The 13,173-nt window shown below is 41.8% G+C and overlaps 1 protein-coding gene across 2 annotated transcripts; it reads left to right on the top strand.

Moving 5' to 3' along the window:
• Positions 1 to 533: 533 nt before the first annotated feature.
• mlxip (MLX interacting protein) lies at positions 534 to 12,681 on the top strand. Of its 2 annotated transcripts, none has more exons than XM_061071424.1 (17): positions 534 to 1,075; positions 3,964 to 4,070; positions 4,765 to 4,850; positions 5,034 to 5,123; positions 5,218 to 5,259; positions 5,994 to 6,234; positions 6,403 to 6,492; positions 6,665 to 6,759; positions 7,640 to 8,231; positions 9,020 to 9,114; positions 9,311 to 9,422; positions 9,505 to 9,617; positions 9,853 to 9,960; positions 10,124 to 10,251; positions 10,338 to 10,461; positions 10,562 to 10,691; positions 11,903 to 12,681. In XM_061071424.1, exons 1-17 carry the CDS (start codon positions 765 to 767, stop codon positions 12,007 to 12,009), a joined length of 2,571 nt encoding a protein of 856 aa, XP_060927407.1. In that variant the 5' UTR covers positions 534 to 764; the 3' UTR covers positions 12,010 to 12,681. The 2 variants fall into 2 exon arrangements, with proteins under 2 accessions (XP_060927407.1, XP_060927406.1); XM_061071423.1 differs by having other exon boundaries at positions 9,008 to 9,114.
• The last annotated feature ends 492 nt before the right edge of the window (positions 12,682 to 13,173 follow it).

Here is a 13,173-nt window from a genome sequence, read left to right as displayed (position 1 = left end):
GTAGTGCCATCTAGTGGTGAAGTTGCATGTTGCAGCTGAATACCACTCACCCTCCACTTTTAAACATGACAGAGAACTTGTGGCAGCCTGCGCAGAGAGGACCAGTTCATGTGTAAATATAGTTATTATTTAACTATAAAGGGCCCATTATAGGGTAAAAAAACAACAATTTGTACAATGTACATGAAACACACCAGTGAAAACATCACTAGGTTTATGTTATATTAAAACTCTGTGAATAGATCCCTTTCATCGAAATCTTACAAACGCAACCTTTAATACTCACATAAGTTACTTTTCTACTTCAAGTGAAAACTGTGAATGCAGGCCGTGTACTTGTAGTGGAGTACTTGTACTTCAGTAAAGGATGTGAATACTTCATCGGGCACAGTTTGTACACCGCAGTCTGTGATCTGGTCGGTGACGACATGTCGATCCTCGTTTGTTTGGAGTCTTTTGGTGGGTGGGGCTCTGGCTCTGACCAATCAGAGACGCCTCCGCACAGGAACTTCCGGCCCCGGACGGACAGGAACAGTCAGCTGGTTCCCAAGACCCTCCGGAGCACAACAAGTCAGCTGGGACACTAATGTGCAACAGAGGGGTTTAAGCATGAGGACGCGGGTCCGGGACCCCACGACACGGCCTCAAGTGGACGGGCCTGAATGAAGAGTCCTCCGCGTCGTTGTCACACCTCATGACCGGAATACTTGTGTTGTCCTAGCTCGCTGGCTAACGTTAGCTATTTGTCCGGAGAGCAGACCGACATGGCCACTGTGTCTCTGCGGCAGAAATACCGTCGCCCGCCGGCGAAGCAGGGGCAGGACGACGACTCTGACCCGGAGGAGAGCCACCCGGGGCTGCGGAGGATGGACGGCCTGGAGACTCAGGTCATCCACAGCGGACACTTCATGGTGTCCTCGCCCCACATCGAGCACCCGCCGAAGAAAGGCTACGACTTCGACACGGTCAACAAGCAGACCTGTCAGACGTACCACTTCGGGAAGGCGAGCATGTCCCACTTCTCCATAGATGCTTCTCTCACCAAGCTGTTCGAGTGCATGACCCTGGCCTACAGGTGAGCCACCACACACATGAACACCGACCCACAATCATCTGTGTCCACACTGTGTCCACACTGTGTCCAGACCATGGTCCAGACATGTGGGACACTACAGTCACGAGTCGTCTCTTCCTGTAACTTCCTGCCTGGTTGTAAAACTGCTGTTTCGAGAGAAGTGCTCAGGCTATTGCAATATTGATACCATCAAACTACACTGTGGAAAAAAACACACCCACATCAACAGCAAAATATATGCATTCAAAATTTCACTGAAGTAGAGGAAAATGATTATTATACTTATTATTTTACCATTGAGATAAAGCAATATATTGTTACATTTCAGGTAGGATATAGTTTTATCTCTACGTGGGAAGTTTAAAATCTCATCTGATTTAAGGTGAAACTATAGGGCTGGGCAATACAATAATATCAAGAACTTCTTTAATATCATTTGATAACACAGGTCCAATATATATTGATACATTGCTTGTTCATTGTGCAATCCAGATTACACATACTAAAAACTTTGGAAACCACTGGATTATGCATGTTTCATAAGCTGATCATATATTTTGAATGTCAATTTTTATTCCCAAAATAAGTAGTCATGTAAACTATGATCAATAGTTAAATACATGTACAGTAATAAGGTTTTCCTTTGAAAATGTAGTGGATCAAAAGTAGAAGAGAATGGAAAGATTCAATTCATCACTCAAGTCATTTATTGTGGGACTCTTAAGGACACGGCCTGGTGGACTCAGCTCACACAAGCACTTGAAATACAGATCTTTGTACTAACTTAGGTTGGAATGAGTTAAACAAGTAACTGGGATCAATGTATAATCTTTCTGCAGCTTTGTGAAACAATAAGCCGCCAGGAGAGTTTCCATGTGCCGTGTGTGATCTCATCAGACAGATCCAACACCATTCTTTCTCTCAGGACCTGGGAAATAGTCTTGTTTAACGACGGTGCTCGGTTATCGCCGGTAGGCACAACTCCAGACTTGTTAAGTGACATTTAAACAGAGGTTGTTGTTGTTGAGCTTGTGAAGGTGAACAGGCGTGTAGTGATATCTCTCCACCACTGTGTAACCAGCTATTTAGAGAATTTTGGTCATGAGTACAAATTTAATTTTAGAGTGTGTGAGAGAGGATTGTCTTTGGGCTTCCCGAATTTACTCTTTTTATTCCCGAGACTGGTCACCTGCACGAATATGTCTAATTACCGTCTCCTCTGGAAATGTGTCACATGGATATAGTTACAGATAAAACTCATTCTAAATCAGTCAACTTCATTTTGTTGTTGTCATTTATTCTACATAACTATGTTAAACTCAGAGGATGAGCACTTCATTGAAAGGCTGCACAGCAAATGTTAAGATGTTGTATTTGATATAAATTGGTAATAATTCCTAAGATGTCGTTATCAAACCCTTATGACAAAGAAAGTCAATTGAGGCTTGATATGTTACAGTTTAACCACAAACTCTATTACAAATAACTACGAATACATGGAAAACACAACTACAACCAAATAACAATTTTAAATGTAAAATATAAACATAAATTAACATATTTTCTGCATTGTTTATTACGGTAAAGCAGTAACATTGTTAAGATATATAGTATTTGCAAATAAATGTCGGTTCAATGCAGTTGCTGTGCAGATGGTAAACACAGATATGAAGAGGTAACAGAAATATGAGGCGCACATTACCCAGGGTTCTCTGTTTACGGCCGTAGTGTTGCTGAAGTGTTGATGCAGGGCCTGTTGTTCAGGGGATTCCCTATGACTTAGCAGATGGCACAAACTTGGACTGGTCGTAAAGACTTTTTATAGACCAGGAAAGCACCACTACTGTTACTGCTGTGGTCACTTATGCTAAAAGAAGTGGCTGGTATTTTTGAACACCAGAGAGCCTTTACTCACAGGAACATCGGTGCTTCTGCAAAGTTTTCTTTTACAACACTGACTCTTCTCTCCTCATGTGGATACTTATTGGAGGAGGTTTATCTGCTCACACGCTGTTATCTTACTGAAATAAGCACACGATGAATCACGATATTAAAAATGGAAAGGCAGGAAGGACAGACTGTGAGAAAGACAGAACAGGAAGGATGGACAGAGGGAAGCCATGAACCTTTGAGTTGGGACAAACATGGACTTCATTCATGTCATTTGACATTTTCAGGGTCGGTTCTTATTATTGTTGTAGGGCAGCAGCATTAATACAAACGGAGCTGTTTATAATTGCCTGTTGACCCCCCTGCTAAGACAGAACTGTTTATTCCCGGCATTGAACTGACTGTCCAGGAATGTCTGTGTGCTGAATCTTCTGATATCATAAATTGCACATCCTTTGGCCATTCGAGTGCATGCCGATGACTTCCTCCAACGTCCTGTTGTTTAACATTTCAGTTGCACGGCACACGGGTGTGTGAGGACTGAGAATCCTTTTCTGTTAATTTATTTGAACTCATCCTCTCCATATTCATGGTGTTAAACATCAATTAACTGTTTTTAAACAAACCTTTCTCTCTGTGAAATTTTTATATCCAGACTTTGGGCCATGGTCAAGCATCAGTTTTAATGCTAAAATCATGTCTGTAAGGTGACAATAGTTAAGATTCTGACACTTTTTTCTGCAGGCGATGAGTCACTAAATATAGATATTAATATAGAACCAACCTTGTTTTTTTTATATCTGTATCCTGTGCAAGCTTTGCTATCAACAAGGGGCTGTTCCTCTGATAAGAGAGAACTGTTATCTATCAGGGTTTTTGATTGTTTATTTGTTGAAACACTGCTAATATTTTTCTTTGGGTTAAACTATCACCTTTTGGTACACAAAATGTTCCGTCCCTCAGAGAAATGTTCATTGTTATTCATCTTGCCTTTTCAGTGGTAAGTTGGTTTCGCCCAAGTGGAAGAACTTCAAAGGTCTAAAGCTGCTGTGGAGAGACAAGATCCGCCTCAACAACGCCATATGGAGAGCCTGGTATATGCAGTGTAAGTTCCATACTGTATTTTTCATTTATTGTGCACATGTCTTGATTAGTATTTTGATTAAAGTGACTTGAATTGAGTTCTCGACTTGCCATCGAACTGCAGCATGCATGAAGACATCAGGAACAGAACCCAAGTATCTGTTGTCTGAAGGGGAGACGGTCATCAATCTGATGTATTTTTTTAGAATCATACGTTTACATTTCAGCCAATGACGACAGATGCCACAAAGCATTACATGTCCTCTCAGGTCACAGTAAAGTGAGTGTTTGAACCCAACCAGAGACCAGTGTTTTTCCTGATAACAGGGTGGTGCAGCTAAAAAAAAAACAGTACATAGGCCAGACAACATGACCGAAAACCCAAATATAATTTCATAGCTTTTGTCCGAACCAGGCCCCACTCGTCAGATCCCGATGTGTCACCTTTTATGATTTCTGAAAGTATCCAAACAGTGTTTCAAACTCGCTGCAATAGTAATGGTTGGTTTACATGCCACAAGCAGTTATGTGAAAGCGACTCTCAGCAACTCTCATTCCTGTCATAAAAATAAACACAAACTAGGTCAAGCTTTTCATGACCCGATGACCTGCTGTTCCGCATGTCGACAAAGACATTCCAGCTTTGTCGCCAGGATAAAAACTTAGGGACAGTGCATTTCTCAGCTGGGAATGACTCTTTTTTTTTTCTACTCTAGATGTGGAGAAGAGGGAGAATCCTGTTTGTCACTTTGTGACTCCCCTGGATGGAAGTATGGAACTGGATGTCCATCGTCCTGCAGAGGTAAAGACAGAAACTATGCAGTGGATAAAAAAGATCCCAAATCATCCTGCGGATTGTAATATGTTGAGTCTCTCAAACCACTGCTTGTACTTTAGCTTTATGTTCCACTTGTCACTTCCTTTTCTTTATGCTGTGTTTGTTAGGGACTTTGGTTTAGTTCCCATATCTCTCTTTCTCCTGCAGGCCAATGCCACAGAAGGGAAGTGTTGGAAAAGAAGAATTGAAATTGTGATAAGAGAGTATCACAAGTGGAGGACATACTTCAAGAAAAGGGTATGTTTTTTTTTCTTTATTACTGTATTGTAATATTATATTTTTTTTGTGAATATGTTGTGTTTATTTAATGGTTTGTTAATTTTGTTCATAGTTGCAGAAGCACAAGGATGATGACCTCTCAAGCTTGCTCAAGGTATGCAAAACTGCATCATGTGCAACCATAAAAGTGCTGCTATAAATGATCACAAGCATTACGATCAGCTTCTGTTTAACCGGATGTGGATGCTAAAGGAAATAACCCATGCTAACAACGTCACCTTCACAGTGTTGATGTGCTTTTTAATCAAAGTACTTTTGTTCGACTGAGATTTTGAGAATATAGTTGTAATTGTAGGAGAAATAAATTCAAATTGAGAAAAAAGTCATAATATGAAGAGACTCAAGTAAGAGCAATATTTATATTTGGAGAAAAATAAAAAAGAACAACATTTGATCAGCAAGCATATGTCCCAACAGTCGAGCACTGTCAAGCATTTCCTTCGAACAAAAGAAGCAACTTCCTCCAAGTGTGGTTCTTTCTTTTGAAAAGACAAGGTTTCTTGCATAATCTTTTCAAACCTTAATACTTAGGATCATGTGGTGCTGCTGTGCGTATAACTTAATAAAGTATCACTTAACAAGATGCTCCACGTTCCACATCTTAATGCAGGCGACAGACATGCTGATCTTCTAATATCCTAAAATTATGACGTCATTCACGTTATTTAATGCCTTAATTCTCCATTTCACTTTTGACTGCTTACACCTAATGTTCTAATTGTCTAATTACCTTGTGACTTGCTAACAAATTGTATTTGTGATTGTGTGTGTGTTTGTGTGTGTGTGTGTAATTGCCTGGCTTGTTGGTTGCAACTTGATCACTCCAAGGAGCCAGAGGAGCAGTTATCGCTGTTTGGGGAAGTCTCTCCAGACATGCTCCGTGTCTCCTTTTATCAGGATGAAGAGGCCTTTGCCCGGCGCGTGTCTCGTAAGCACATGGACACACCTGCACCCATGGAGATGGACACCCTCTTTGACATGGATGTTCTGATGTCTGAGTTTTCAGACACGTTGTTCTCTACGTTGGCCTCGCACCAGCCCCTGGCCTGGCCCAATCCAAGGGAGATTGGTGAGAAAACATAAGCTGTCCATATCTGAAATCACGTCCAGATTTGATTTTCATTATTATTGCTGCCTGGGGCTGGATTCCAGCAATATGTTATATGTCTGTCAAAACACAATTATCGCATATGTCATCTCCCTTCTCTCCCTACCTCTGTCTCTTTAACTTTCACAGCCCATGCAGGGAACGCAGACATGATCCAACCAGGACTGATCCCCTTACAGCCCAACCTAGACTTCATGGACTCATTCGATCCACTGCAAGGTAGAGAAGTACAGCACCAACTTTAGCTGCAGCAGTACTGCACACCCACTAATTGTGCACAGGGTGCAGGAATCAAGCGCACATGTTCTAGTAACTTTGCTGCAGCTAAGTCTAACAAAAACAGTAGTGTGATTTTACTAACCTCTAGCTAACATAGAGACTCTTGTTCCAGACTTATTTCACAGCCTCCGTCAGCCCGTCTTCCCCTCTGTTTCCCCCACTGCATCATCTGTTACCCCTCTATCCAGCAGCGGTTCTCAGTCACAGGTAAACACCGACCCATGGGACAGTCCCTAACACACACCACCATGATGAGCGCTTGTGCAAGGACTGTGTTATTCTTCTTGGTTGTTATGGTCAATTTAGGAAGATTTTCACAACAGATTTTCTGCCGTCTTTCTGTCTTAATCTAGTTACAAAAACTAAAATATTACTAAACTTGTGACGGATCACTTTTTATACATGACTTATTGCTCAATCTGCTTAACATCAAATTTAGATCTGTTTATAATTTAACATGTACACAAAATCTGCCTCAATCATTTTGCTTCTCTGTCATTCTGTTCTCCCAGAAGACATAATTAGTCATTTAATCATTGATTATAATTTCAGAGTTTCTGGTCTTTTCAGCTTCAGCATACAATACATCCTTGTAGAAGTAACTCTTTATTAATTTGTTTATCATCCCAAACGAGTGTCCAGTATCCTGTAGATTTAGTTTGTTAATTAAACCAACAGTGTGAAGGCTCTGCCTAAACTGTGTGCATAGAAAGACACATTTAAGATATAAGTCAACCCAAAATCGTCCACAATTCTGCAAATTTACTCTCTACACTGCTCGTCTCATCAGGAAAAACTAGTATTAACTAAAATGGGTTGCAGATGTAAATTTTAAGCTAGAGTGACATTGTACAGCCATACAAGTCAGTTATTAATTAATATTTGCTTGAATAATGAATATACTTCTAATACTGACAAGGAAATAAACCATATAAAAGGTTTAGAATGTGTCGAATCTGAGCCCTTTAACTATTATATTCTCATCAACACAAAAGAGAAAACCCGACATGAGTTTACACAGAACTTTCTCTCTTCAGTATCATATTGATGATTGTTTGTTCCCTTTTACTTTTTTCTGCCTTACCAGGCCCAGTTAATGTCCTCCATGCAGCTGGCAACCAACAACATCTCCCCTCCTGGCCCCCTGGCCCTCCCCTCTCCCATGGTTAGTCAAACCAGTGGAACAGGTGGCTGTGGCGGTGATGCTACCTACGTTCAAAACTACATGCCCCTGTTTCCTGGGCAGGTGGAGCCCAGCGATCAAGCAGTAGTTTCTTCCGTCTCTCAGCAATTATCCCATGTTCCTCTGGCACAGTGCCTACCCGGTCAGGGCATGGCCTCAGAGCAGCACATGGGCCCCTCCCCCTTGGACAACACCTCTGTGCTGGATGAGGCTGTGTCGCCCTCTGTGATCACACACATAGCCCCCTCTGTTGTCACGCCCAGCGACGGAGCCTCCACCATCAGCCACGGCTCAGAGTATGGCTCCATATCCACACAACCTCCACCTCCTCCGTCCCAGCTCCAGCCGCTGGCTCGGGTGCCTGCCACTCCTGTGCAGCACCCTCAGACTTTTGCCCTGCCTCGCCCCTTTCAGTCAGCAAGTGCCAACAAAGTCCGCCCTGTGCAAAGGATTGCACCGGCCAACACCCTCCCCCCTCCCCACCTCGTCTTCACAGGTCTGCTTCTTCTGATCTCGAGATCAACATGTTGATTTATTGTTTGGAGAACTTGTGCGTTTAACATTTTTGTTCTGGCTTCAGAGCTGTCTCACTTTAACTTAATTAACACAACATAGAGGCTGAAGCCTTTTGTTATATTTTATATCTTATATTGATTTACAGAGAAGTCCATGCATATCTGAGTCACTGTAGATGCAGATGGACAACATGATAGCTCCTCAAAAGTGAAGCCAAAGCATCTTGATGGCCCCCTGGTGGATGGCTGCAGCATAGGTCATAAACCCCATGTTAGTGGATGGGACATAGACCAAATTACAAAGTCAGAATACACGTCAAACACATTTTTCTCATAGATGCTTTCTGTCATTTCAGGTAGTTCACATGGTAATCTATGTTAATTTTTCCAGTAAAAAACATGATCAAATGTCATGATCTAGAGCTGAGACTGACTCACAATTGGTCAAGCTCCATCCCTGATGACTACTGCTTCATTTCAGGATAGTTGGAGGAAGTGGAGATGTGTCATCCAGCTTTATCTACAGGCCTTGACAAGCACATAAGAAAACATCTGCCGGTTGATTTTAAATTGAACTATACTACTATTAGTATAAAGTGAGAAAATATCCTCTATAGCAAACAGTGTAGGTATTGCGATCTATAGTCGACACTTCAGGGGTCGTAATCTCAAAAACCATAGCTCATATATGGATGTTCCTATATGTCTGCACACAAAACTAATACTGTAGCGTTGTACTCTCAATGTTCATCCTCAGCCCCTTTCTCAGGTCATGCTAATGCTGTGATTGTCACACCAAGCCCTCGGAAAGCAGATGTGGTCCCTAATACTGGAGTAGTCATCGCTTCTTCTCATCTGGGAGGGGTACGTCTTTTCTCTGCTCCATCAGTTTCATTCACACTGTGACCCATTTTATTCTTACACCACAGTGGGTCTTCAAATTTTTAAGTAACCAGTACATAACCGAGATGGACAGTTACAAAGTGAAGAAAGGTCGTATTTTATAGTAGCAGTTCTTTGTCTTATTTATTGTCTTGTTTGTTCTTTCCGTGTATCTCAGGCTCCTGGATTTCACGTGGTGTCTCAGATGCAGAAGTCTCCCCAACCGATTGTTCCTAAACAAAAGTCTTGTTCTTCCACCCCCAAAAATCAGGAAGCCTCCTCTAGTGCTGGTGAGAGTTCACTCTACCCCGAAAGTAAACCGTGGCGACGAACCCACCACAGCTTTAAAGAGCTTTTGATTTTTCTTTTCAGTTCACAGTCAGCCAGGACCAGGTCAAGGGACATCATGTGTGTTGGATCAAGTTCCGAGTCCCCAGTCACTTATCACCAGCAGAACAGGGCTGGTTAAGAACGAACAAAATCAGGTTTGTGTGTTTCTTTATATGCACAGTTTTCTAATGGTAAGGCAATATTTTTGTGAGCATATTATGACTTGAACGTTATAAATTGCTTTATATGATAAGGCCTCATATTCTAAATACAAAAAATTCAGCCTAACCTAACCTAACACATCATCCCACCTTACACTACAATACATCACCCGTTGCTACCCACCAACGTAAGTGTTTGTGTAATATTACCACTGCTGTTGTGTTACAGAGCCGGAGGACAACACACATATCTGCTGAGCAAAAGAGACGATCAAACATTAACATTGGCTTTAAAACACTCTGCAGCCTGGTTCCCACTCTGAAGATGCAATCATATGTAAGTCTGTGAACTTTGTGCTTTTCATAAAAATATCCATAATAGATTCAGCAAATCCCCATTTTGGGTCATGTTTGTGCACAGTATTTGCTTAATTTATCGGTGAACATATTTAATTTCAACATCTGACTTCCTACCATATGTATTAACTCTTTGTCTTTAGATCAGTAATGCAGTCACATTGCAGAAGACAGTGGAACACGTCGGGAAGCTCCAGCAGGAGAGACAGCAGCTGCAGGAAGAGGTCAGGAGACTACGAGAGGAGATAGAGGAGCTTGACACGTCCATTAGGTTCGTTAAAAAACATCTCACTCTTTTAATGATGTACACAACACACAGCTGTTTTACAGATGTCTCTTGTCACTGCTTTACCACAGCCTTTGTCAGAAGCAGCTGCCGGAAACAGGGGTGCCAGTCAAGCGGCATCAACTGAGCCACATGCAGGAAAAGTTCAATGAATATGTGAAGAGCCGCACTCTTCAGAACTGGAAGTTCTGGATCGTATCCTTCTGTGAAAGAGCTCTGACGTGGCTGCTTCTTAATAACATTGCATTTGTCTCAATCTTTGGTATAATTGATCCTTGACTGTCGCTGATTTCAGTTCAGCATCATTATCAAGCCTCTCTTTGAGTCATTCAATGAGATGGTGTCAACTGCAAGCAGCGCAGAGCTGTATCAGACCACAATGCTATGGCTGGATCGTCACTGTTTGCTTCCGGCTCTCAGACCTAGTAAGTAAAAGACTATAGCAGCTTTTAAACATGCACTGAACTCCAGATAATTTCCAGGCGATCTCCGGACAGGCAGTATGTGAGAACGCAAATGTCTTAGTGAGAAACTCAAATGATTGGACACGTTGTTGACGTTTCTAACATGCAAATGACACAAAACAAAAAAGAATACAAATATCTCATGGTGAAAACAGTGTCACACACGCAGAAGACACCAGAGGATGATGGTAATGAAAAGCAGCAAAGCCAGTGTCGATGTCCTGTAAACAAAAACACTTGATCTCTGCAGTGGAATTAATATGTTATGCCCTTTCTCTGCATGCTGCACCACATCTCGCCTGAACACTCTGGCGATCACTGAGCTGTTTCTCTGCAGAAAGCTTTAACCCAGTTCAGCAGACTGATAAAACTGATAACGACTTATCACCATCAAGCACAAACACACACTTGTGGGCCCGGAGACACACAAAGTTACTGTTCATAACCATCTCACCTATTCCATTGCTGCATGTGAAATCACTAACAATCTTTCTCACTTTTAAATTGAATGAATCACACCTGTCAGTGTCAGTTAACAGCTGAAACACCCGGCTAAAGGACAGTTAAGAGTGTTTTTGTATCAGACCTCGATAATCAGGATAAATACTTAATAAAGAATTGAATAGCTACTAAGAGGCCATAAATGAAAATCAGTGAATGTAAAGAACGTGTTTTTCTTATTAATATTTTCATATGCACAACAACAAAATGACTTTGTATAATGTGAATCAGACTCACTCACGATTGCAGATGATTCCGTTTGTGAACACTATAATAAACCTTGCCAGGTGACGGCAGTGTTGCAGAGTGACAGATCTTGAAGCGTTGCCCCCAAGTTGCCAAAAAAACTAAATTGATGAAGTTTTAATGCAAGAAAATCAATTCAAAAAGTTTGAGATTATAAATAGAACAGAGAACAGAACAGCTGGGTTTTTTTTTCCAACTGGTTTTATTTCAAGCTTTGTTTCAGAGCCTGTTTTTAAATATCTACCATTGCTCACATGTCACATTTGACTTCAACCTCTCACCCAGTAGTAGTGTTGAGCCGCGTGAATAAAGTTAATGACTGTTGTGTTGCACTCTGTAAGGATACACAGCAAGACAGGTGGCTTGGAAATGCTGTGTTTTACAGGCAGGTAACAAGGATTAAATTGTGATTTCTTGTCTTTCAGTGGTGCTGAATACCCTTCGCCATCTGAGCAAAACAACGACCATCCTCAGTGATCCGTCCCTGTTGCCTGAAAAAGCCATGCAGGCGGTTACAGAAAGAGATGTGTAGCTTTCTCTCAGAGGTGGTGAGGTGACCTAAAATCCACCTGAACTGTTTCAACAGCAGTCACCGAAGTGGCCCGTCACTACTCTGCCTTCAAGCCGCTCGGCAGCGAGGTCACCACGTCTTCCGCAGATCCACGACTTCCCGTGATAGAAGCGGGCCAGGTCTGAATGACTTTTCCCGGCTCCTGGGATTGGTTTCTACATTTGTTCTGTCGTACAGTGATTTGTGGGAATCACTCACGCAGGAGCCGTGCTTTCAACATCACTTTTTATAAAAACTATGGCTTTAATTACATTGTATTGAAAGATGGCATCAACAACTTCTTTCACCTACTTCAGGTGAATAACAGAAAATGGTACTTGTGGTTTTGCTTTTTGAACAACAGTATATTTTAAAAACAGAAAAAGCATTTTATTAAAAAGGGAAATATTGAGTGATTCATTTCTTGCTCTTTCTCAGATGTATAGAAAGTATGTGGATATGATATGGGATGTATTCCTATATTTATTCAAGAGCGTGTTCTTTCACTTTGAGAGCAGGACCTACTAATTTTATGTTAAAATTTTGTAATGCACTGATGGTACCACACTCACAACGAGGGCTAGACAATTCCATATGTCAACACTGCACGTGGCATTCTATTAGATGGGGAATTTGAGAGACAGACATTCGACACACGAAAAAATCCAAGTGCAGAGGAGAAATCCGAGAGCAGACGTCTTAGGCCACATGAGAGCGAGGAGAAGAGCTGAAGCTGACGCACATGAAATCTGAGTGCAACCGCACAAGCAGAGCAAATCCAAGCAGGAGCAATGCAAGCAGTGTGCAGGGTTTTGAGTAACAGCGTAATATAATCTGAACCTGAAACCAATATGTCCTGCTCTTATACTGAAGGCCTCCCTCTTGGGTAAAGACAATAGGAACAGTTGTATTATAGTTTTTTCTGGAGACTCCACACCAGAATTTGGGGGATCGCCTAAAACATCGCCAAGCCGATTACTCAAGGGCTTCTCTTTACCTAATCAATACCATGAGGGATGAGAGGATTTTCTCAGGTGAATGTTGTGTTGCCAGTTCACAGTCGTGGATGTCTTGTGGTTTTTCCATCCATGCTGAACTTCCTCCTTCATACTTTGCTTGCTCTGCCCATTTCAATTGAGACAGAGC

The sequence above is a fragment of the Limanda limanda genome, chromosome 5, assembly GCF_963576545.1.
Source record: "Limanda limanda chromosome 5, fLimLim1.1, whole genome shotgun sequence".
In the NCBI taxonomy this organism is placed as follows: Eukaryota; Metazoa; Chordata; class Actinopteri; order Pleuronectiformes; family Pleuronectidae; genus Limanda; species Limanda limanda.
This window is presented reverse-complemented; position numbering and strand designations above follow the sequence as displayed.

Excerpts from the sequence above, each read along its gene's own strand:
- mlxip (XM_061071423.1), top strand. The coding sequence starts at position 765 with ATGGCCACTGTGTCTCTGCGGCAGAAATACCGTCGCCCGCCGGCGAAG. Across the intron at positions 5,124-5,217 it reads GGACATACTTCAAGAAAAGG|TTGCAGAAGCACAAGGATGA; the intron begins GTATGTTTTTTT and ends TTTTGTTCATAG. Across the intron at positions 9,961-10,123 it reads CTCTGAAGATGCAATCATAT|ATCAGTAATGCAGTCACATT; the intron begins GTAAGTCTGTGA and ends CTTTGTCTTTAG.